Source organism: Zonotrichia albicollis, chromosome 12 (genome assembly GCF_047830755.1).
Source record: "Zonotrichia albicollis isolate bZonAlb1 chromosome 12, bZonAlb1.hap1, whole genome shotgun sequence".
Lineage (NCBI taxonomy): Eukaryota > Metazoa > Chordata > Aves > Passeriformes > Passerellidae > Zonotrichia > Zonotrichia albicollis.
The window spans coordinates 13,338,939-13,365,312 of record NC_133830.1 but is presented as its reverse complement, the minus strand read 5'-3'; the positions used below and the strand labels follow the sequence as shown (position 1 = coordinate 13,365,312).

Sequence of the window (26,374 nt, the reverse complement as noted above, 5' to 3'; positions counted from 1 at the left end):
GATAGCCGCGCAACTCAATGGACATTTCTCCATCTACCATTCTGTCTAAGTGTCAGATTTAAATGTTTGAGGATGATGCTAATATTTCTGTCATGAACAGCTGAGAATAACCTTGCAGGAGTGAAGAGCCCAGCACAGAGTCCCTTGCTGGAAGCTGGTTACCGAGAATTTTAGATTTTTTGTGTTGACATGTACTGAGCCTTAAGAGAACACTACATTTGACCTGAGGTTGTGGAGAAGGTTTCTAAAATTGAATGATACAACTGGGATTGTGGGTGTGTAGTTTGAATAGAAGTGTGTAATATTATATGGTGGAAAACTTAAAGATTTTTGAATATAGTAATATCTGTAAAACAAGATGGAGGTTTTTGGGTAGAGGCTAGTTTTTTTACTTTCTTCTTCATGGGTTTGGGTAGTATTGTATAATTGGATAAAAAAAGTCTGCAATGCAGGCTAGAGGTAGCTTGTTAATTAAGTTAAAAATTAAAAAAAAAATTTAAAAATTAATTTAATTTTTTTTTAAAGAAGTGGAATTTCTTAATTAGGGGTGTTTTTCATTTATTTCATAAATATAGATTTATTTTCATAAATGTAAATGCTCCAGTCACTTACTGAAAAAGAGTCCTGTCCTGTTCTCTCATCAGCACAGGAGACTGCATTCTTGTTAAATGCTGTTTATCTAGATGGCCGTGGTGGGTTTTTTGTGATGGCAATTTCAGGGCTTTAGAGATACCTTGTGTAAAGTGATGCTGCTGAGAGGGTTTTGCTTCTGAAGGGACTTGTTCATTCTGTTTGTGTTAAAACTGCTTTCTTATGCCCTTCCCAGGGAACCTTCCAGTGCTGGAACACTGCAAACAGGTTTTTAGTGCACCCTAAGCAGATGCGCAGATGGTTTATTTTTCAAGAAAGCCACTTAACTGACAAACATTTGCTTTTTACCCAAAAAAGCTATTAAAGGGCTTGAATTGTACTCTGACAGCTTTTATCACACTGATACCACATCTGGCCTAAGTCCCATGTTTCACATTTGCGACACGTCCTAGAGAATCACAGAATGTTTGGGTCAGAAGGAACCTCAGACACCATCCTGTTCCAACCCCAGTGCCATGGGCAGGGACACTGTGTCCCGTGTTTCACATTTGTGACATGTCCTAGGGAATCACAGAATATTTGGGTTGGAAGGAGCCTTAGACACCATCCTATTCCAATCCCAGTGCCAGGGCAGGGACAGCTCCCACCAGCCCAGGTTGCCCCAAGCCCTGCCCGGCCTGGCCTCAGGCTTTAGTGCTGAGCAGTAGCTCAGTAATACACAGTGCTTGTCTAGTTTTAATCTTCTTTTTACCAAAATTGCCAAAATTCTTATGTAATATTCTTTGATAATACTGATAATCTCAGTATTATCTGCCAGCAAACATCACAGATACTGAGTCTCACTGAATCACCCTGCCCTCACCTTGTACCATGTAGGTGTCAGTAATGTGCATCAGCAAGACAAAAAATCAAGCATTATTTAGAAGTGGGAAAAGTGATTTGTTTAAATCTACTTTCCTAGATAGAAATATTTTTATTTGTATAAAATAACCGAAAAAAATTCAAATCTTTAATGAAACATTTGGCTCAAGATTTGTCCTGTGCTGAGTTTTGGGGTTTTTTTTTAAACTTGTTTGGGTGTTTGACTCTTTTCTGCCTGAACCAGTTGAAGTTTATGCCATCATCTGAATTTCAAATTGCATTTCCAGGATGCAGGCATGAATCAAACACAAATGAAGGAAGCCCAGGGCCAGTTGTGGCTCAACTCCAGCAAATACAAAAAACCTGTCAGGGAGATTTAGCATTGTGTTCTCTTTTTCTCACGTATCTGTATTGCAGCAGTCAGCAGGGAACTTAAGCTTTCAAATATATCTTGAGACAAAACTTTTGAATTTCAATTTTGTTATAAAATTCACATTTATGTATCTATCAAAAACAATGCACAGAAGTTCGTACACAAATTAATCAACTATGGTGGATCTTCGATAAATTAAAAAGAAAAATAAAATACACCTTCCCCCTAAAGACCAAACTTTCTTTTTTTGAAGCTCATTATTTTTGTTGAGTTTTGACTTGTTCTTTGAAATTGTTTTTTTGCAATGAACTCACTGAAATCTAGCATTTATCTTTAATTCATCCCTAGGCTAAACACACAACAAAGCTCTTTGCTGAAGATAGATCATGCCACAACAACAGAAATGCATCAGGCAGTTCTCTAGATCAGAAACTCAAAGAACTGCTACTTGCTGGCTTTCCAAAATGTAACAGATATTTTATTGATCTGTCTACTTAATTACCATAATTCTGTCTGCTTTATTGCTATTATGGTGTGTGTGATCTGTGATCACTGGAGTTTTATTTTATCTGGGGTATCAAATGTAATACACCCTCAGTCACTTATATTTTTGAGATTGTTTCTACACATATTGATTTTTCAGCTTGTTTTATTAAATTGCAAGGAGAATAAATTCAAAAGCTTGCTTGCTTGATAGATGTTTACAAGTTTGGTTTATTGTAGGATAGAAATCTCAGTGATACAAAGAAGGAAAAGACAATCAGAGTGCATGGTTTGCTTTTCGAGATTAAAGGAGGGACAGGACAGAGAGCAGGTAGGCCCAGGCATCCTGAGGTGTTTTGCTTTGCCCCACAGATGTAGATAAGAGCTGCTTATCTTCAGTGTGGGCAACTTCACCTGAGCCAGAAGTGTTCTGGGCAGAGAACATAATCCCCCTGCTGGAATTTCAAGGAATGCTTTCCATTTCCTTCTTGAAATTCTCTGAAATGCTCTCTTTTGGTGGCTCTTGTATTTGAACAGGGTTCCACAGCAAGTTTGCTACTTCAGGCTTCTCTTTGTGTAAGGTTTTGTGCTGGTGTGTGTGTGGAGCAGTTGATGAGCCCAGATTTTTTTCAGTATTCTTTTAACACCAAAACATTGTATTAGTTTATGCCTAAACATTGATGTGTACATTTTTAACAAAAACTGGTTATTTCTTCTTCAAAAATTAAAACCAAATCAAATTTAGATGAAAAAACCCCAGAACTTGCTATTTTCTAAGCCTTAGCAGGCAAACCTATTTACCTTGATGCTGATTTTTAAAAGGAAAAAAGTATTAAATAGTATTAAAACATTAAAACTTCAATTTATTTGATGGTGTTTGCTGTGTAAAAATTCTGCTATAATTTGTAGCTAGTGTTAATGTAACTACTGTCAGGAAAATATTTATGCAAACTTTCATGTGATAAATCACCCAAGCCATTTTGTAGGCTTAACTAGTCACTGCTTCTTTTTATTTGCTATTTTTTGTATCTGTTTTGTAGTGAAGGCTATGTATTTATGTGCTTAACATTTCAAAAATGAAAATATTAAATGAACTTGAAATTTTGAGAGGATTTTTTATTTGTGTACTGCCAAATCTTACTGATAATTTAAAGAAATAATGATTCTCTGTCCAAGAGCTTTGCCAGGTGTACCTTGGCTTTTTTCCCTTTGCAATGTTATACTGCAGCTGAAGTCTATTTTGCACTTTGTTGCACAGTGGAATTTCACCCTTCTTGCATAAAAACTGCCTACTTGGAGCAGGGTGCTTTAGAAAAATAGAGGAAGGGAGCAGCTATGAAGAAAAACAGCTGAACACTTCAGAGTGGGAAATAGTTGGACAGAGGGAAGTTGTGGCTATTTACACCCTGGATCTGGTACAGTTGTGAACCTGAGTGTGTTGTGGAAACTGAACCAAATGCTGCCTTTAAAACCAGATTTTTTTTTCCATTCCCAGCAGACATATTTGAAGTAGCAAGTGCTCAGTGTATAAACGCTTTGATCGGATTAGCAGATTTGAGGATTAGGTTTGTCTGTTTCAGAACTGGAAATCACTTTTTCTAAAAAACTCCTATGCCTGCATATGTATGCTAGCTTTCAGAAATTCTCCTTTCTTTCCTTATTTATACTTTAATCCCGGATAATATAAATGTAGGCACATATAATGCATTGTATGATTAAAACTTGTGAGAAAAGTGGAAAAATGGATGCTTTCATTCACTTGAGTCAACGGTCCTAAATCTGTCTCACAGTACTGGTTATTCATCTGACATGGTCACAAAAACCTCCCTGTCAGCTGACAATTGTCTGCCTAAAGCTTACTCTATAAGCAGGAATTACTTCCCTCCTTTCTCCATCCATTTGGGGAGTAAAGCTGAAGTGACTAAATTTTGAAAATCTGGAGCGCTTGCAGAAAGCACCTTGGCCATGTTAGGCCTGTAAAATCTGATGGGCACTGGAATGTTGTGGCATTTGGTGTGTGCACAGTGGGCATTGGTGCTCCTGCGATTTCGCTGCAGGGCTTTGTCCTTGGGCTCTGTCTAAGGTGGTTGGTGGCCCTGGTGGCAGTGCTGGAGTTGTCCCCTGTGCTCTGTGCCACAGAAGTGAACTGAGATGTTATGTGCTTTTATTTTTATCCTCCTGATTCAGTTTGCCATTGAACATTCTTTAATCTGATTGATTTATATGTGGATAGCTGAAGGTAATGCATATAATCTAGTGACCTGCTCTAAATTGAAAATCTCTAATTTTTATTGGATAAGTCTGGTGTCAGACCTGAAAATAAGAGTGAAATAAGTTCACATGTGTGTATATATGTTCCCCTGAACATATATATATATGTAATGCAGTATATATATGTTCCCCCTGAGCGTATGTGTATATATATAAAATACAGTATATATAAAGTTCCCAGAACATATATATACTGCATTATGTATCTGTAGTTTTAAAAATAGTTCAAATCTGAGGCTTCACCATTTCTCCTTTTTTATGGGAGAGCATGAAGATTTAGTGCATGAAATGGACAATTTACACTGTAAGGATGAGGAAATGTATAAAAAAAACTGTGTGGAAATGAATCTGGTTGTTGTGGTTTGAAAAGCAGCCATTGTGCCTGCGTGTGGATTTGTTTCCAAGAAAGTTTCAGTGGCAGATTTATGGAGCAGGTAACCAAATTGTCCTGGTAAAGTATAGTCACTCTGGATCTGGATCAATACTCCATAGAGTAAATACAGATGAATTTCTGCGTACAGATGACTGACATTTCAAGCTAGAATTTAAAGATTCTGTATTTTCAGTGGTTTTTCAAGGAGAAGATGGGTGCACTTTTAGATCTGTAGCTCTCAAACAAAATTGCCAGTGAGAGGACTGCAGCCTCTATAGCAATTGGAAATACAGTATCAGCTCCTAAAAAAGAGCATGATTTTCACTAGATTTATAATTATTGGATGAATTCTTAAAATAGTAATAAAACTGATTTTTTTGCTTTGATTGAATAGAACACAAATCTGAAATACATAGCTCAGTGAAGAATTCTAAAGTATTTTATTTTTCAATTAATAGAAATTGATGACATCAATTAAGTCAAATTACTGTCCTCTGGTTATAGGATTTTATAGAAAAAATGTGTTTTGAAAACTCTCACCTTTTTCATAAACTGCAGTAAGTAAAAACTTCAGATGGGGTCAATTAAATTTTAAAGATTTAGCAAATAGAAGGTTTATTAAACATTCCTGTTATCCCTCAGTGAAGTGCTGCAAAATACTGTTTGCTGCAGTACCTCTGCAGGTTTGGGGCTTCATGCAGATCACTCCCAGCCTTTATTTGGTTGCAGTAACATTCTACTCTTTGTATTATATTGCATTTAGATTGCATATAAGTCTGATTCTTGCTGCTGCTTGAATTACAGATTATTATATTTCATACTACTTCAGGTGTTGTGGACTTTTTATTTCATGCTACCTACGCAGGCTTTGAAGTGTAAAACCTTTTTATGGCAACTGCTGCTCCTGTGATTACTGTTTGCACAAGTGGGATCTGCACTGATGGCAGCTTGATCAAGGAGGTGAAGGAGGCTTTGCAGGAATGTATCATGTACTGTATGCAAATTTCTTTTAGTTTAAAATTATTTAGAACACTTGCACACTATGCATTAAGCAATTCCCCTCAGATTTAAGGGGGAATAAAGAAACCCTAAAAAAAGATTCATCCACTCCTACCTGAAGCTTTTTTTGGGCTAATTAAATGCCTTTCTTTCAGGTCCCTTCCCCTCTCCCCCCACATTAGCATTATGAAACAGGTTAGTAAAGTCACGGTTTCTTTCAAGCTATTTTAGTAACATAGATTTTACTTTGGTATCTTATTTTCACAGAAGTTTTTGCTGTGGTTAATAAAAAAGTTTGCTCTGTTGTGGCTTGATTTGGTAGACAATGTGAATATTTTGTCCTCTTTTGGTTTGTTTATTATAACTTCCCAGAAACTGAGTGTATACATTTTGTATTTCTGAATGGGAAATTGAAGGAGAAGCAAATAGTTGTTGTGGAACCCTCTGTATTATTTTTGGACTAGAGAAACCTGACATCTAAGAAAATTGCTTATGCAGTTAGATTTTAGTTGTTTCTCCATTGGGGTGCATTACACACTCAGCTTTAGAACACAAGAAATGATGATTTATGCAGTACATAATGGTCCAGGGGTAATGAGTATGTCACTGCATGCTTTGTGAAAAGGAAATTCAGGGAACCATAAGTTACAGAATAAATAGTGACAACAGTGAATTAGAGATCCATAATTTCACTGAGGGGTTCTGAGCATGGCATAAACTTCAAATGTGAGGCTTGGGTGGTTTCTGGTGCTCCATCACTGAAGCTCAGCAGAATTAATTCCTGTTTGAGACCCTTAATTCCAAATTAATGAGATTTTCTTTTCTTGTTCAACAACTGAACCTCACCTTCTTTTCCATTTTAAGCAGTGTGCGCCCACATTTTTCTATCAGGACATCTTTGCTGCTCCCAGTGTGTTCCCTTTTTCTTGCAAGTTTCAGGAAAGGAGCAACAACACCTTTCATGTTCAAACTACTGCAAACTGACATCTCAGCCTCACTTAGAATGGTTTTATTGCTGTCTTGTTGTCCAAAGCTGCTCATCAGGCCTAAAACCTGTGACCTTGTGTTTGATAAAAGCTCTTAGCTCGATATGTGTGTTTTTTATGGAATTTAAAGAGAAAGTAAGTGTGCTGTGGTTGTAACTGCAGTTAATTTCTTGTGGAGTTGTGCAGCTTTTAAATAAATGGTTAGAAATATTTTTATGCAGTTAATCTCTTAAGAATTCTTTGGGAAAAATAAAAATAGGGGATTTTTACAGAACATGGTTGGTTTTATTTTTAAGTGATATAAAGTACTTGTGATGCTTTATGATATGTATTAATCATAGGCTACAAAGTGGATATCTTTTCACAAATTGAATAATAGATTATGTACATAAGTATTTAGTGGAAGATAATAACAAAGAATTCCTTATGTTTTTTCCAATGTATCAGTTGTCCAGAATCACAGGTGCTGGCTGCTCTTGCTACATAAAGAGTGTTGCTTCTTAGGCTGTGTATGTCTCTCTTGCATATGAATTATGAAAAGAACATTTTATTTCATCAGATTCAAGTTTTAATCAGAATTCTTTATTCTTTCCTTTTTAAAAGACTTGCATACACACAGAGTGTATGTGCTGAAACTATAGTAATGGATTGAAAAACCCAAATACTTCTATTTTTGTATTAGGTTTGAAGTTTTCTAGTGTTATTTTAACAATCAATGTAGTAAGCCTTTGCCTTTTATGCAGATACAGTACAGATGACACAAATATTATTGCTGGAATTCTATTATTATTGATTCTTTTTTTACTGTCGTTCCTAGGATTTTTGGTGTTTGGGATCCCACAATGCAAACTGAGACTGATGCCAAGGATTCAGAACAGGAAGCTAGTTCTAAAACAAATTGCTCTTGGGGATAAAATAGTGGGGCCTTTCACAGATTTTTTTTTTCTTTCTGATTTGCCAGAGAACAAGGTGAAGCTGACCATGGAAATATTATTATCTGTGTTTAATACCTCGAGAAGAGAAGCACCAAGTAATTAAGTGACTAATTCAAGGTTATGCAAAACTCTGTGGCAAAGCTGGGACTTGAGCCCATTTCTTTCAAGTCCAAGGTTAATATCTCAACCACCACACCATTCTTCCTCTAAGAATGTAGCTTTCATTTTAACCCAAAATTTCACTTATGCTAATTTTACTGCAAAACCAAAATCCCTTTGAATTAAATTTTCTGTAGTTACTCTCAAGTAACAAGGGACTTAAAAACTGCTTCTGCAAAGTCTGACTATTATTAAGGAGTATTTGTAGATAAAATAACTGATATTTGAAAACATGTTCAACCTTAAGTATGCTTTTATTACTTTTTATGTTTTCTTTGATATTTTTTTTTCTTTCCTCTGCCACCTAATACTATAGATAAATGATTATTGACTGTAACTGCTTCTGGAAACTAGATAGGTTGTGTCTATCTCAGCAATATTTGAATTACAAAGTATGCTTGTTATATTTCTTCTCTCTCTCAATATATATTTATAAAAGGGAAGCTGAATTCTGAAGGAATTATTAATAATGTGACAGTTCAGTGTTCTAAAAGTTAAAGCTGCTGTAGAGGGACAATTGACATCAGACTTGAGTTATACTTTAGCTCTCGCTTTAAAGAATTAAAAGTGTAGTATTCAAGACAAAAAGTGAGGTATGAGTACATGCTGCCTGTCTAGAAGATGTTTTATCATGGAACAAATTATTTCTTCTAATGCAGCTTGTGCAACTCCATCTGGAATAATATGGGAATTGTTTTACGGTTCAGCCCTGAAAAAGGGTGACAAGTCAGGACCAGTAACTGGAAGAACAACAAAGAATTAGGAGTGTAATCATGGATGCTATAAATTACTGGGAAAGAAATGGAACATTAAGGAAGTCTGAAGTATTGTATATCTAATGTGTGTGCTGCTTTAGGAAACACACAAGCATTTTATTTGCCAAAATATTTTCAGGGGAACTCAATATTCAGAGGCAGCTTCAATGATCTGGTTTGTTAAGAAGCCAACTGGGGTAGAAATAAATGTAATGGTACTTTTGGATATTATTCATTCTTATTCAGTTGGCTCTGTGCTGTGTGCCAATACCTGGTCCTCTTAAACTAATTCAGAAATCTTGTAAATATTTGAGTGAATAAACAAATAATGTATTTTAAATGTTTATATCTTATGTATACAAAGATATTGGAGAACAATAACAGTTTTGGCATCAAACTATTCCTGAAGCACAAATTTAATTTTTTTAATGAGTGAAGAAATGAAGAAAGAGAAAAGTTAAAATAATTCCATCAGAAGGCTGCTGCAGTGCAGGGAAGACAACTGCAGTGCTCAGGAGATTGGTGTTGTCTTCCCAATTGTCATTTAGCAAGTGCTTTGTTCTGACTCAGTGTACCGTGCAAAACAGGACCTTTTTATCCTTTCTCCTGGTCCAGATATATAACCTCTAAACCTACCTCTACTTTTTTACACCAGGAGGGAACCATTACGTTTTGATGGAAAATATGCACAAGTTAGTCTTTAATAGTCATGCAATTGTATATATTTCCTAAACCTATTGATCCTTTCATATGCTGTTAACTGATACTATGTAGAATTTGGATTACAGAGGAATTCCAAGGAAAGCCAGGGATGACCACCTGATTATGACCTTTACCATTTGTTAAAAAATTGGTGAAATGTTTCTGCTTGTAGTGAAATTATTATCTAGGAACAAAGGGTTTTTCTGGGCAGGATTATAGCCACTGCATGCTAATTAATGGAACAAACGGATAAGGATTACAGAAGCAATAACAGTAAAATATCCAGGGGCAATTGCACTGGGGCATTATCTCTGTCAGCTGTGCTGTTGTGTGCTTTGGCACATCTCTTGTCTTCCCACAGTAACCAGAGACTTTTACCAGGGCCTCAGAGAAACTCGCCTCGTTCTGTCCATGTGGGTTTCCCTTGCCAGCACAAATCCTGCCCACAGGGTCAGCAGAACCAGATGGGGAGGAGAAAATAATCTAATGCTGGTATTCTGAGTAAGATGTCAACTGTTCTCCAAAAGGGATAGAGGATGGGTGGTTTCTGTAACCACTAATTGTGGGAGAAACTGTTTAGGGTGAAGTGATTCACTCCTCAAAACTACACAGTGGCACTTCGGCTATCCTCAGTTTGTTCTGCCATGACATCTTAATGTATAGAGAGATTTTCTTAGCTATCAGGGTCATCAAATAGTTCTAAATCTGGTAACTGATAGTTAAGTTTTTACTGGAAAGCATGGCAGTATGATAAAAGGTTAGTTTGCTGAAGAATGTTTTCATTTCTAGTACTGAGTACTAGAGACCAGATATTCTTAGCATATTCTCTAGATAGTCGGCGTTTTCTTCAATTTCTACTCCACTGTTTTATTTAGAAATATTGTCTTGTCAGTGCTTCTAGTGGCTCTTTTTAAAATTTATCCTATCTCACACCTTGAGGCCCCTAAACCCTGATTTTTAGGTAGTTAAGCAAGTGGCTTCATGCGGTTTTTCTATTTGGTGTTTTGGGAAGAAATTTCAAATCTCTTCTGACACAAATCTCTTCTAAAGAGATCACCAAACACTCTTCACTTGAACCAAGAATATAAAAGGGCCAGGGGTGTGATTGGAGTATTTACACGCTTATTTCTTGATATTTTTTTTCAAAATGCAATATTGACAGAAAAGCTGTAAAATTGACGGAGATCAAAGTAAGATTCTTTAATATAAACAGTTGAAAAATTTTCTAATTTATTGCACTAAATGCTCCCTTTCACTGTTCCCTATAAATGTATAATTTTATTTTTCGGACGTGCATGGATGTACTGATTGGCAATGTTCTTGTGGTTTGACTTTTCATCACCACTTGGAACAGGAAAACTTTGAAGAATGAGCCAAAAGCAAATTATGAACAGCGCAGTTTTTTGTTTGCTTTAAAGGCTGGAAAACACTCTCTTATCAGCTAAAGCATCTTTCAGCCTCCGTCTGATTAGGGTGTTCTAGAGACATCTAGAGATGTGTGATGGCACCATTAGAGCATTAATAAAGCTCAGGAATCCACACAAGCTAAGTGCTAGTGCAGTGTTGCAGGCAGGCTTGGGCTGTGGCTGTGATATGACCTTTTCCATGTTCAAAAGCCCTTTAGGAGAGTTTGGGTGTAGGTTTCTGTCGTGTTCTACTGGGACACAGCAGTGGGAAACTGAGAGGGGTTATTTTAAAAATGGATGGTTGGGAACGAGATTAAGCCAAATGAGGCAAACATTGGATCTGAGAACCATTTATTGGTAACAAAAATGAGATGGAAAAGGAGTTTCCCAAATGAAAGAGGGCTAGAAGAGACAGAAAAGAAGGCAGGAAAATGGAAAAGTCCTGGAGGAGAGGGAAGAGAGTGGAGAGAGAGGCACAAGTGGAGCTTGGGAGTGCCATCCATGTCCTGTGGTGGGGCTGGGCACTGGGCAGGAGCTGAGGGGGGAGAGAGCAGCAGGACCTGGACGGGCAGGGGTGGACAAGGTGGCCCAGGCAGGGACACAGAGACAAGCAGGCAGGGCGCTGGTCAGGGACAGGAGGATGAGCAAGAGCCAGTGAGGGCAGGAGAGCCAAAAGATAGCCTGGGGCCAGGGCAAAAAGCCTCGGATTCTAAAAGTCCCACAAGATGAAAGCATAAGCCCCAAATGCAAGTTCGAAAAAGCCCCCAAGGCTTAGGGTACAGTCACTTTTTATGCCTCTTGGCCTCTCCCAAAATCTGCCTGCTGACAGGAGACTTGCTGATACCCATAAAGAGTGGTTGAATGTCGAGTAGGTTTTATTATGCTGTAGGATTTTCAGTTATCAGAACCCTTCCCAGTTGTGATACTGTGATAGGAATGCAAGCTTTTTTTCAGAGTCAGGAATTTCTATGCAGACTTTGAAAGTAAATATAAAATAAATTAATAACTCTATATAACAAGTTATGTGGTGATAGGGCAAGTTAGAATTCTAGAGCAAGAAGAAATGCATGCAGTGCAACCTGTGATTAAAATGGTCCCTGTGAATTGTTTTCAGTCTGTGTTTAAAAAAAAATAATGTAGGTGGTGTTCTATTGCAGTCTTTAAAGATATCTTACATCTTTTGCCAGTGGCTATTATGCATTCAGGCACCTCAGGAACAAAGAAATGACAGAGAAATGGATGGCCTGGGTTTAACTAAGTAGGTGATGGTACAGATGAGGCCTGATAAGCTTAACACTCCATCTCTGTGCTGCCACTGTGGTTTGCAAGGAGATTAGAACTGTCTGACTGTGAGGAGGGCAAGCTCCACAAATTCACTCATACATGGCAGTTCTGTAATGAGGTGATACTTCATTCCTTAAACTACTGAACTAGAACTGCACAAACAGATGTGTGCCTCTGGCAGTGCTGTGCAGGCAGCACAGGCTCTGCCGTGCCTCCAAATGCAAACACAATGTCCACTTGCCTCAATTATATTTTATTGGTATATGCTGTTCTTTGTATGTTTGTAATAGTAAGGGACAAATTATGTTGTTGTGAAAAAGGGAAAGTAAATTTAAGGGTGTTTATAATGCAGGGTAGGGTCTGAAAGGATCTAAATAATTATTGTAATTTTCAGTGGGTTAACGTGAAAAAAATTGTGTTGGAAATTGAGAGCACCTTTCCCTTGGTTATTTACACTATGTTGTTTCGCAGCAAAGCTTTCAGAAAGCTCACAAGATGGAGATGTGGCCCCACTTTGAGTGTTTCACACAGTGAACAGCCCAAGGTCAGCTCAGACGCAGAACTCAGCTTCTCTGTGTTTGGGGGCAGCAGTTTCACAGAACCATGGAAGGATGTGAAATGACCACTGAGACCCTAATTCACACAGGGGTATCTTTATGTGCTGACTTGTTCTGCCTGCTTTAATAGCACCACTTGTGATTTTAACTTCAGTATTTGTTAATTATTCTGCTGCTTAGAGCCCTGAATGCAGTTCACCAAGGTCATTGCAGCTGTGGTGCACACTGAGGAATTTATCAATAGGTTACTTTGCAATGACCTGTGATTGTGGTGCCTTTGTTTGATGTTCTGAGGTTTAGTGAAATTCTGTATTTTTATGAAGCAATGAAGTAGTTGCAATCTGCTGATGGCAGTTTGCTGAACCTTGTCAACAAAGGATATATTTTTAAAATGGAAACTTTAATTTCCATGTCTATGAAAATGCATTGTTAATTACAGCAGCCTAAGGTTTACTTTGTACAAAAACAGCACTTAGAAGAACTTTAACACAATGAATATTTAAATTGTGTTCTTTAGAAAGCAACAGCACTCTCTTTTAAAGCAGAGACCCAGTAACTTGTTTCCTCTCCTAGAAGCTTGCTGGTCTAGAGACAGTCCATTGTATTAGCAGAACCTCCAAATGTTTTTTTTCCTAAGAAGGGGATGCCTCTATTAGATGCTGATCACTTAAACCTTGCCCTTTTTTTTCAATTGCAAAGAAAGGGCATTATTTAATTAACAGTGGAGTTGAATAAAAAACTTACTAACTTGGGGCGTAAGCAAATGTAGTTTTCAGTGATAAGCCTTTCCATTATGGGATATTGAACCCCACAAGACTTAGAATATTTCTACAGGTACATTCACTAGGAGAGTTTTTGTGATGCACAAATGTTATTTTAGGCATTGGTCATTTATACTAACATACAACCCAATCAGAGCAAGATCTTTTATTTAAGAAACAAATTTTCAAATTGCAGTACTTGAAAATATCGGCTGGTATGTGCATATGCTCCCAAAAACACAAGCTGTTTTTTCTATGTGCAAATAAAATAATAATTTTTAAGTGCTCTAAGTGTATGAACAGGAAAGATACAGTAAGGAGATAACAATATGTGTTCATTTTATACTTAAAAAAATTATGTGGTTACTGTGTTCTTCTGCTTGCTTCCTCTCTTGTGTGAAGGGAGGGAAAGTAAATTAATTACCATTAGCCTGAAGGAGAGCACACTGTACTCTTTACAACTTCATAGTATTGATTTGGCTGTTATTCATGGCTTCTATCCTCTGCTATGCAGATTGATGCATCTTTAATTCATAGATACATTATCATTAATAGTGGTTTATTGACCAAGCAAAACAAAGCTGTTGTTGGGGTCCTTTCTAGTGCCAAAGCTCTTGACTTTTTCTGATAAATGTATTTGTTTGTGCAGTCTAATACAGACTCTGGAGTTAGATGGTTTATTTCTATATACTGGGGTCTTAATCTGTTGTGGTGCTACTATAGGTAATACATATTTTTTTGTGAGATGATCTCTGTTGGTAATGTAATGAATTCCTAAATTACAAAAACGCCTTTTTACTCTTTTTGAGACTCAGAAAAAAATCTGATAAAGCATCTGTAGGTGCAGTTTGTGGTAACTGCAGTTTATACTGTGGTAACTGGGAGTGGGGCTGGCCCAGCATTATCCCCAATGGGCACAGCTGCGAGCAGCAGGTGAGCACAATTGAAGGTAACGAGCCAGGGAGTGCCCAGGGGCACTGACCAACCACCGAAGGGAGCAGAGGGCGCACAGGGGCAGGGCATCAACAGGAGGGGATAAAAGGCTGGGCTGAAGAACAGGAAGGGCAAATACTTACAGCTTCCTGAAGTGATGTTCCTCTGTATGGGCAGATGCTTACAGTCTTCTGAATTGGTAAGGTGTTACTGTGTATGGGCTGAAGCTTTCTGAAATTGTGTGGTGTTACTCTGTGTATTGTGGCTGTCTCAACTGTGACTTGTGCTGTGACAGGCATCCCATGTTTGTATATGTATTTTACAGCAAACTGAACCTAGAAAAGTTTCAACATAGTAGAATCAAGAATGTGCCCTGCATTTTAACTTGAAATAGGCTTGCTTCAGATTTAATTTGGGCAAATTTCTTTGAAGCTGTCAAAAACAGAATGAAGCTGATGGTTTGCTGAAATGCTTACAATCTGATCAGATACTGACTTGTGGGTACACAAAAATAAATCTTCTCTAGCTTGGTAGCCAACTTATTTTCTTGTTTAGGTTTGTGAGATTTTTGGCCGAGGAGAAAAAGACAGGTTTGTAACACAGGTGTGAGAGTACACAAATTTCTGAGTAGCGGGTTCATTTTGGATGATAGGTTTTGGTGAAGGTGATATCATTAAGCACATATCTACAATTAATAAAACCAGCTTGAGTTTTCAGTTTTGGAGGAAATAGAGGCAGAGACTGGGGCTGCTGTACTTCAGTCCTCTCTGCAACATTTGAAATTGCTCAGGGTTTATTTACTCTTTGCAGTGATGTTTGGGAATACCTATGTGTGGGTATGATATGGTACCCACTCTATTATCTAGAGTATTCATCCAATTTTCATAAAAAACCAAAACAACCAATCAAAACAGAAAAAAAGCACCAAAACAAACAAAAAGCCCTCCAAAAACCAAAACAAAAAAAAGGAAGAAGCAAACCAAAGAAAGAGCTACAAGCAGAACTCTGGCTGGGATTTTGATGCACAGGACTTTTCCTTAATGAGGTTTCAAGTGTCATTTTTAAAAGTGTGAGAGAGAAAAAACTTTGTTGAGGGGAAAAACACTTTGAGAGCCAGCATGCCAGATGCCAATCTAAGACTCTCTCATAGCTAAATGGTCCAAAGAGAAAAGGATCTGCACCAGTTCTGCTGTACAGGGCATTCGTTTATATCATATTACAGCCTTTCAAAGGCAGTTATTAAATATTGGACTAAGGGTGGTTTGGCATTTGAACTTTAACCCTTTGTTTGTCCTGGTCTGTTCACCAGTTTGTTTTGTGAAGCTTTGAAGGGAATCATGATGGATCTGCTGCTCTCCAGAAGGATGAAGCAGGGCTGGCCATCCCCTGCTCTTTCTTTGAAGTTTTATAAGGGACTGGCAATCACATATGGAAGTGAAAAGCATTAGCTTGTGTGGCAAAACCACAAATATGTTTTCACACTTCCAGGCAGTGCCAAATGCTATAGTTAGGTTCCCAAATATTTTTTCTTTTTTTATGGGTAACTTACTGAATTCTTTTTAAGACATCTGCCCTCAGACCACATGCAGGTGGTCTGATTGGTCTGATTTTCACAGATGCTGAGAATAGACTGATATTGCTGGCTTTGATGGGACTGAGGGGAGTCCAGATTTTTGAAAACATAGTAATTTTTAACATTCAGTCATGAGCTGAAGAACTTGGAGCCTAAATTTAGGTACCCAAATTCAGGTATTCAGATGTTATGCTGTTTCTTGTCATTACAATTCCCCTTTGATCTGTAGATTCTGACACCTCTCTGAAGCCCTAAATCAATCAAAATACTTTTATCAGGTATTGCACAGAAAAGTGCAATGATGAGCCAGAGCAGCAGGGATCAATGCCATGTCCTTCAGAGTGACAAACCCTGAAATGAAATGCTCATTTAAGAGTTAATGTTGAAGGTACCACACAATGGTTTAGAGGCATCCAAGCAGACAAACGTTCATGGTAGAGAACATTGCAAAACATAATTTGTGTCCTGAGGAGATTGTGTTTCTTTTTCTGAGGAACAAAAGCCATTAGAGATTCTTAAAAGCAGAATTTTTGGACCTTCTCAAAAGGCATGGATATTGCTAAGCAAAGGTTTGTCTTGGAACACACTTCTTTTTTTCTTTGTTTTTTTATTCTGCATACATTCCACTTTATTTCAAGTTTTCTTGGCAGCTCATTTTATTTTATTGCTCATTTAGGGGCAACCATGAAGGGTGGGAAGCCAATTGTGTAATTTTTCTTAGATGGAAAATAAATGCTGTCTAGTAAAAGTCTACAGAAACAGCAAAACCTGGTACAAGAGCTTGGTGTAAGGCAGGCATAGGTCGAGGGGGAACAGTAATGAGAGAAAGAGACATTCAGTGATAAGAGTAGTATAAAGAGGGAAAAAAAAGAATTAGCAGAATGTCTGATTGAAAAAAATTTTGTGGTTGTATCCTGTGACATTACAGCACAAAGTAAGCTGTCTCATTTGGCTGTTCTTGTTTCCAGCAGCCATGGAGGTTTTTGGAGTAGACAATGCAGCTTTGTGTACAAAAGAAAATGTAGTATCTCATCCCTGCTGAGAATTGGTGATGGCAGTGAACTGTCAGGTTACCTCCTCCTGAATCTTCAGTGGCTTAGAAGTGTCCAGGGGGAAAGGATTGCATTCTCAGATTGCTTCAGTGTTTTGTGGGGAACACATTAGTTATACATGCTTTTAATATACTTACTTTCACCTGAAAATATAGAGAAGGCTTTGCCTTGGATGAACACAACTTCTGGATCATGTTTGATTCTGCAGATTTATACTGACAGGTGTTTTGTTCCTCATGGAAAGCAGTTCATGTGAAATACTGTAGTGAGTATCCAGAATAGCCTTATGGAAAAAGGAGTCTCCAGGGCAGTTCCAGAATGTTCTTATTCAGTTTAAACGAGGGCTTTATGTTATTTTCTAAAATAGAAGCAAAGGTGTGGGTAATTGTATAGACAGCTTCTGTGAAATGTATTTCCAAAGCAGCTCTTAATAGGCTTTGTTAAGTAGCTCTTGAAAATCCTTGCTGGCCTGTGGAGATGTTTCAGATGTCTGAAAGAATTTGCAAGGTAATGGTTGCTTTTTCAGCTATTTCAGTTATGATTAAATTGACAGTCAGGGGAGCTGGTGAGGTGACTCTCCTGGGGAAGGAGCCCCAGGTGGGCTCTGGAGGCAGAGCCAGGCAAGCCCTGCCAGACATTTCTGACTGGCGACAGCACTGACCAAAGCTACTCTGTTAAAGGGAGACATGGGAATGTATTTCCAATTGCTGTTTCCTTGGAATTAGATCGCCTGTCTAGTTATTTGGATCACCCATTTGTGGTGTTTTTCTTTTAATTACCTACTTTGTATAAAAGTTAAAATACTGAAATAATCTCAGAGAGGAAGCATTTGAACCTCCCGGAGAATGTTTCCTTAACTTTTAATTTATTGGATGCTATAATTTATAGCATCTAATAAATTAAAATATAAGGAAAAAATCTAATAAAAAAGCACCAATGTGGCTGCTTTTCTAAAATTGTACTTATGATGAGAAGTACTCTGTGGCAGAGTAGCTTTTATCTTCTCCCACTAGCAGAGCTGTTTTAACCATGCTGAAATTCCAATTAATGCCCTTCACATGGTATTTTCAGTTATATGGATGTTATGTGTGTTTATATATAGATAGACATAAACATATCTAGTTGTGAAAGGTTCAAGAAGACACCTTGTGTGGCCTTTCACAGATGGGGCAGAGGAATGCTGCTAAATCAGGAGTTGGAATGTTTGGTTTTGATGATCATTCAGCTGAATGCTTTAATGCATTTGGTTTTGTGGCATTTACATATAGCCATGAGGTAAAAATAGGTCAGAAGTAAATATCTTTGTAAAGATTAAATATGCTGGGGGTGTGGTGCCCTTGCAGTGATTTTAATGCGCAAATTATTTTGCAAGGAAAGCAGCAACTATCCTTGTCAAGTCTGCTGATGATAACAAATTTCCCAGGATAGTAGTTGATCTTTGGCTATGACATACCAGGTACAGCACTGAGTAACTAATCACAGTAAAGAAGTATTCAAAAATATCCCAATATTTTGTTTTAAAAGTGTATTTTGTGAAGTAACCCAAATGGACTTTGAGGCAACAAGAGTTCCTCAGATACCAGTGTGTGTGAGAGTCAAATGTGATGAGCTAATCCAGAGCTCCTAGGAGATGTTTGATGAAATGAGTGAGAATTTCTCTGCAGAAAATGAGTGTGCCATCACACTGGGCATTGCTGATGGATTTCATCAACACAAAGAGGCTCAGGAAAGGTTAATAGGAGTGTGTAATGTGGTGTAACACAAACTCTCAATTACTAAGGAGTTCTCTGATGTCAAGGTGAGGAGAAGTGTGCTGTTGTGATTGATCTTGCCATACAGATCAAGAGGAAGTTAACAAAGCTGACTGTGGTTTATTGAGCAGGGCATTGGAAGAATAACCAAGAGAGCTTGTTCTCTTTGTAGTTCTGAATTGTTGTGTGACTTTGGGTACATCACTGAATTTAAGGAAAGCCCAATATCCCCTTCTGCATGGAGATTTTGATCTACGTGCTTTATAAAATCTTTAAAACTCTGTAGGTGAAAATTCTGAAGTAAAATAATTTTGTTCAACAACAAAATATCAAAATAAACAACTAGGGTTTTTTAGAGTTGCTCCACTGAATGAATGCATTTCAGAGTCAGGAGGAACAGATAGCAGCATGAATGTGGCACTGTAACAAAACCACCCCACCATGGGGTCAGTGTGATAAGGGGAAAATACAAAATCTTGTAGGAATGAGAGATTCACAGATGAGTCTGTCAGAGGAGTGCACCATCTGTATTTGATATCTCTGCTGTGCCTGTGCCATCTGAGTACCCTTCTGCTCAGTGGAAAAGCTCAGACTCCCCCTCACAGGCACATGTGATGCTGAAGAAGGTTTTTAATTTGGCTTGCAGTCGGGTTTGTTCCAGCAGTGCATCCATGGTTAGTGACCCCTCAGCTCTAATGAGGCATTCAGAGGCTGGGCTGGATAATTTTAAATCTTCTCCTGGGCATTGCTCTACCCTCTCCCACATGCAGAAGGGATGTGTGCTCTATGGTAGAGCACTGCAAGAGCTCAGGCCACAGAAGGGTTGAACTGTCACTGCTTTTGTCCCATCAGTTTCAATATGGATATTGTCTTATAAAATTCTGTGATTGACTTTCCAGATGAAAAGTAATTTATGCTTGTTTTGATTCAAAGCCATATTTTGCTACAGTCCCTTCTCTGTGCATAGCTTTTTAAAATTTCAACAGAACTGTTAATGGAGTAAGGCAGCAACTAATGAGACATTTTGAGTTTGCTCCATGTATGTGGCAGGTTTTGGGTTCTAGAATTTAAAAAGCCCACAAAATCAAAACCTGTATCAAGTGCAAAGAGGAAGAGGTGCTTTTAAAACACCCTGAATAAATGACATTTAAAAAAATAATTGTGCTGTTATGCTAAAAAAAAAAGTAAAAATTGTTATACATTAAGAGGAGTAAAGAAAAATGAAGTGCCTTAACGTTAGATGGCAATGAAGAATTGATTATTGAAAGAAAAAATTTCTTTATGCATAGAAAATTAATTTATTATGTACCTTTTGATCCCTCAATTTAAAAGAACTTGACATAAAAATTTAAGGCTACTTCAGCTAGGAAAGTCAACTTTAGTGATAAATTCATGCATTTAGGGGTCAAGAATATGATCAGGACTGTGGCATAACTTTTGGCTCTGTAACTAAAGAAACTGCTTTAAGAGCTGCAAATTGTATCAGCTGCAAGCTTTTTGCAGCCTTTCAGTCTCATTAATTGCATCTGATTGTTGGGGTATCTTAAATATATAATCAAAATAATTTTAATAAATTTATTAACATCTGTGGCCCTTCAGTCCAGCACTGCCGCTCTGCAGGGAGTCACTGCCAGGACTTGCGTGGCAGAGGGAGTGAAGCAAATCTAAACAGTTCAAGCTCTGCATGGCACAGCATTTCTGATGGGCCAGAGATATTAATTGAAATCAAAAGTTGGTGATTTAATCAAAAGCATATGTTTCTGCAATCTCTCTTTTACATTCGCAATGTTGAGGCTTGCACATCTGAAAGTGGTTTTTTGAAAATGGCATGGAGTAAACACACATTTAATTTTTTCATGGAAACAATGGATAGATTGGATATTTGATCTGCCATTTGCATGCTGGTTCTGCTTTTTCATTATAAAACATAAAATGTATATATGCACATATAGTTTTAACATGCCTGTGACAAAATCTCTCAACCAGCAACATTTGTGGAGCGTGTGCAATTGAGCCATGAATGCACCTCAGAGGCAAATTACAGCTCCAAACAGGCAACACAGAGAGATGATTTTTAAAGTATTATTGCAAGATTCCTGTTGAATTCCTTTCTTTAATCAGGATGGTAGTGGTATTTACTGGCTCTCAAAATCCCAGGGAGGGGGAAGAATTTTCATCATAAATGGGTAGTGTTCTGCAGATGTACAAAGCAACCAGAGCCCTTTTGAAAGACTGAGACTAAGGATGGTGTGCACACATGTAAGTAACTTGAAATATTTTTGTTTACAGCACAAAGGTGAATATCTTGATTTTGATAAGACTTGATAGAAGTAGATACAAACAGGAACACAAAGACCATTTTCTCTTTAGAATAAAAACAAGGAGAAAAAAATTTAAGCTGAAGTCAAGAGTCTTGCTTCAGGAGCTGATTCCTTTTCCTGCCTTGGTCATTCGAACTCTGTAGGTTTTGGAGTGGTTTGGCTTTTCTTTGTTTTTTTTGTTTTGAAGACTCTGGTTTTTTGGTTTTTTTTTGTTAGGAATTCTTAGTTTGTGTGTGTTTGTGTTATCTTTCAGTGCCAAGTATTTAGATTGCATTAAACACTTCTGATCTTAGTTTTGTACAGATAGCTTTTTGGTTTGTTATTTCTAGATGATCATTTACCAAGAAAAAACCCCCACACCTAAACCAGTGAAAAACATAGAAGCATTAAGGGTTCTGACAGTGAAATACTGTCTGTCTTTCCCCGGTGCTTATGTGAAATGATCTGGCAAAACAGATACTGAAGAAATAATGTATTTTTTGTGGGCTTTCTCAAATGATAAATGTTCTTGTCTCTCTAGAGAATTTCTTACCAAATGCTGATTTTTGCAAGCCGACAGAATCAGCATTTCAAGTATTTTTTTTTTATAATGCAGCAAATCAGAAGTTGTGCCTGCTTCATCTTCTAGACAATTGGAAATTCATTTATCAGAAGTTTCCAACTATGCCTCTAATATCTCATACTCTTTTTTTTTAAGCAAGTCACTTGTTTATAGCAAAGTCAGAGCTATTTTCTCTCCTTATAATAACAATAAACATGTATTATTGCCTCTGTTACAAATTATGAGAATTATTAGTATCTCTTAATGAAATAAAATTAGGGAAGATTGAAAAAACTGAAGGAATTTTTTTTTTAAATAAAACAAAATGACAACTTTGTAATGAGCTTCATTTTTTTTTACAGGGAAGGGAAGTAATTTAAGGCATTGCTTGTATGAGCAGCTTCATAGTAGCAGTACACCAAGGTAGTTTGCAAGTTTGATGTATCAAGGCCCAAAAGCTTTGTTTTTTCCACTACTCATTTTGTTTAACTGGAACAATAGTGCCATGCTGCTTTCTCAAGATGACATGAAAATAGAACAATTTCATTTAAAATTTTTCAAATTTATTTCAGAGGGACTATGTCTTTGCTGTTTTAATTTATTGAAACTTAACCCCAAATTTAATATGTAAAAATTTAGTGGTGGGGAAAGGATGAGGGCCTGGAGGTCAGATAACCTCTGCAGTGAAAGGAAGAGAATGCAATGTTAATGACGGCCTTTGTTGTGGTTTTATTGTGGCTTTGTGGGTTTTCACTGTCCTGTGTGATTCAGGTTTCTTGCATTGATAGTTTTTATAAAATCAGGTTCTCTGTGGGTGGAATCTGAATCCCAGCATCCTGCAGAGTGAGCACTGAGGGCACAGACACCCCCAGGTCAGGCTGGCACCTCTCCTGTCCAGGCACCAGGAGAGCAAAAACAGCTGCAAGTTTTTTACAACCACATACTTTTCCTGTTTTGCAACCTTCCAATGATGGCTGAAAAATGATAGAAATGCTTTTTTATGGCGGTGGAATTCCAAATATAAAATATATAATACATAAGCCTCTTGCTTGCCAGGGTCTTGCAGACCAAGCTCTCCTGGTTTTGTTGCAAATGTTCTTGAAGGTTTGCAGCAACTGAGCAGAGTTGCACACCCTGAAACATGTGGGGTCTTTTCACATAGATTTGAAATAATATCTTCTATTTCTTCTTTTGTTTTGGAACTTTGGCTTTTGAATTATGAAAAAATGCCTTTATTTACTATGAGCTGGCATAATTATAAGATCATAAATTACAAGTTAAGAAATCATTCACATCTCTTTTGAGTGCAAGTTATTTTTAGTTTTCAAAAGCACCAGTTACTCAACATTGAGAAGTGTGGCTTTTTAATGTGCTTTCACAAGAGCCTAATAGACCATGTGGTAGGGCTCTGTGAGCCTAGAAAATGTTGTGGATTTCAACAGTTCCATTCAGTTTTCAGGCAAGCACAGTGAGTAATTGCCTGGCTTTCTTCACTCAATGGCAAAGCTCAAATCAATAAATCTGATGACCTGAAAGCTGCCTCTTCAAGTGATGCATTTTAGAATACTTTCTAAAAACTCAAAGGTCAAGTCTAAAGGAAACATTTTTATCAGGAGGTGATGTGTTGAACATGATCTGTGCAGCTGGAAATAAGTGATTCAAATTTGTACTTGATTTGTTTTAAATTCCCCAAAGCTTCAAATCCTGTGTGATGTGGGCAGACATTGACATCATTAATTAACTGGTGGTGTTTTCAGTTTACTGATCATTTACTGCATTTTATCATGGTGTTGGTTGCAATAGCATTTGCCTCTCTTTTCTACTGTGCTCTTATATTTTCTCCAGTGAATAAAAAATAAAAGTGCATTTTTCTATTTTAGAAAAATCCCTTTTATCTCGAGTAATGACATAAATGGACTTTAAGACTTGAAGTCAGAACTCTGTTGATGGTATCTAAGTGCAGATCAAAGGGGGGAAAATCCCAGATCTCTCTGCCTGCCTCGAGGGAGTAAAATGCAAGGGGTTTGTTTGAGGTTTCTTAGGTTGCTAGATTCCTATTAAGGTCTCAAACCAGAGATTTCCTGACAGGCAATAATGTGGGAAAATGAAATTATTGCTCAAATTACATATATAAAAAAATTGCCCTAAATATTTACTGATAATTTTCTTTTTTTAACTTTGTTCTGAAATTGGCTGCAAATTATGTTTTATTAAATATTGTTTCACTATCAAAATATTCACACAAGTTTTTACATAAAAATGTAAAGTTTAAAGGAAGTATAAAGTGTCAGTCTATCTTGAAAATTAGTTTTGTTGGGGGAAATGGGTCCAACATGTGCAGGCATTCTCTTAACAGAAGAGCCCTTTCTTGTCCCACCAGCCAGGACATAACTGGTTCTGGCTTATTCACTGTTTTGAACATTTTCATGTTCATCCAGCTGCTTTGAACCACTGTTTTTGCTCACCTTATTCTCCATTGTCTCTCTGGAGTTCTATAAGAATTATCATTCTGCAGGCAAATTTTAATGATAATTTTTTTTTAATGATACCACTTCATTTTATTCACTCAAACACTGTGGGCTGCCCAAGAGTCTGCTGGGGAGGTTGGGGAGATAATTTTGGCACAGGGCTTAATTGGCAGGAGGCAGGTGTTCCTTCCTCTGCCTCCCTGTGTCATAGAGGTGCAGGTTTGTGGTCAGGTGAAGGGTTTGGTGATGGACACCCATCAGTTCAGCACAACTGTGCATGTTTTACAGAGAGAGAGAGAGGCAAAGAATGGCCAGAGTGGAAGCCAACAGTTCTCAGAGTACTGTACAGGCTGCAGTGGAATAACGTGGGGAAGAAGAATGTCCTCAGCATTAAATTCTTTCTAATAATTAATTTTTACAAAGCTTTCTTATAAACACTGGTGAGGAAAAAAGTATTGATATGCAGAAAATAGAGGATAAAACTTGTTTTGAATATATTTTTAGTGCTTAGGCATTCTGGGAGTTATTCACACTGTGAAATGTAATGCTCATATTGGATAAAGGATGCTTTGATGCTTGTGTTTAGATGAAGGCCCAAGTTGATGTACTTTGTTTAGGCTTTTCTTTGCATGAAATTTAAGCATGTCTAGATAAGGTTGTAGTGTGAGTACTCCTAATGTAAGTGTTGGATAAATCTTGTGAAATAGGCATCTGCAGGAAGTTCAGCTGAGGAGGATTCTAGGTTGCTAAGGCAGAGGGATTGCCAATCATATCACTGTTTTTACATGATTTTTGGAGGAGATACAAGCATTTTTTGTTACGTTTTTGGCTCTTGTTTGGTTGCAGGGAAGAGTAATTTAAACATTGTGAAGGGGAGTTATCGTTTTTCTACAGTGCATGAGATAAATATTTTTATTATTTTTTAAATGGACTTCTGGTTCTAATCCAGTTGTTCTCTCCCCATGACAGCATCTTGGCTCAAAGCAGCCTGCTGTCACGCAAATAAACATCAAATAGATGAGGAATGTCAGCAAAAGTGTAATATAAAACGAATAATTAGTTGTCAAAATTTCAGCTGGTTCCCTGTGAGTAACTTTTCCCTATTTTTCTTTTCTTCTTCCAGAAATACAAAGAATATGAGAAGGATGTTGCAATAGAAGAAATTGATGGCCTTCAGCTTGTGAAAAAGCTAGCAAAGAATATGGAAGAAATGTTTCATAAGAAGTCTGAAGCTGTACGGGTAAGCAGCAGATCGATCTGCTATTTCCTTTTATGATGTAAAACTAAATATATGGTTTAGGCTCTGCTCTGAAGGCTGTACTAGCAATTGAAGGTGCTGAAGTGGAAATGCTAAAGCATTCAGAAGTATTTTAGAATCACTGTTCAAGAGAATAGATTTAAATTATGTATACTATCAATAGACAAATGTAAGAGTGTGCAATGAGATTGGGACTACCAATTTCCAATATGAGTTTGTAGCATATCACTGTGTGCAGTAAAACCTGAGTGCATATGGTTGAAATGTTAGATTTTAAAATATGCAACCAAAGCAGGCTTAATTTCACTGCTCACTATTATAACAATAGTATTGGAGGGAAATGTCTGAGTTCAGTAACTGTCCTTTAGTTCAGCAAAAGATGCAAACACTTCAAATGGTAAGCATTTTAATTGTGGTAAGTACTACATCACTCTTCAGTGATGATTATTTTTAATTATTATTAATGATCATTGAACAACTAGGCTGCTCTCTCTATGTCTGTAAGGTTTTGTGCTTTTTTTGCCTTTTCTGTTTTTGTATTTTTCTATCTCCATTCTGATCCTCCTTTTGTAGTAGCTTTGGTGTCATCTTCCTGGTGTAGTTTTCCTTTTGCATTATTCTTTACTAGAAATTGAGGTGACTGCCTGGAACAATGTGGCATCACCCCTGTCAGCAAACTCACAGGGCATTCTGGTGATGCTGTTTGCCATCAGCTGCTCTATTTCAGCCAGACTTAGCTGCTCAGTTGAGCTGAAGATGCTCCTGTCTCCACTGCAGAGCTGGAGGTATCACCCGAGGACAGGGATTCCTTTTGTGTGACTGAGGATACAGTTCCACCCTCAGCCTTGTATTATTTGTTATGGTGCAAAAGGGAGGAAGGAATTTGGCTACATTTAAGAGGTTGAATTTTCAGGGCTGGCAGTGAAGTAAAACATATTTCAGCTTGTAAAACTGAGCTCACTTGGCAGGGAAGCAGAGAAA

At 37.4% G+C, this 26,374-nt stretch overlaps 1 protein-coding gene across 3 annotated transcripts in view; it reads left to right on the top strand.

The window, feature by feature from the left end:
* The window catches only part of CACNA2D3 (calcium voltage-gated channel auxiliary subunit alpha2delta 3), a 382,402-nt gene that overhangs the window by 59,510 nt on the left and 296,518 nt on the right, over positions 1-26,374 (top strand). For all 3 annotated transcript variants that reach the window (XR_012582234.1, XM_074549897.1, XM_074549896.1), the window contains exon 3: positions 25,259-25,375. Coding sequence is in view for 2 of the 3 variants with exons in the window: in XM_074549897.1 (XP_074405998.1) it covers positions 25,259-25,375 (117 nt within the window). In the remaining variant the exon portion in view is untranslated. The remainder of the gene's footprint in view (positions 1-25,258; positions 25,376-26,374) is intronic.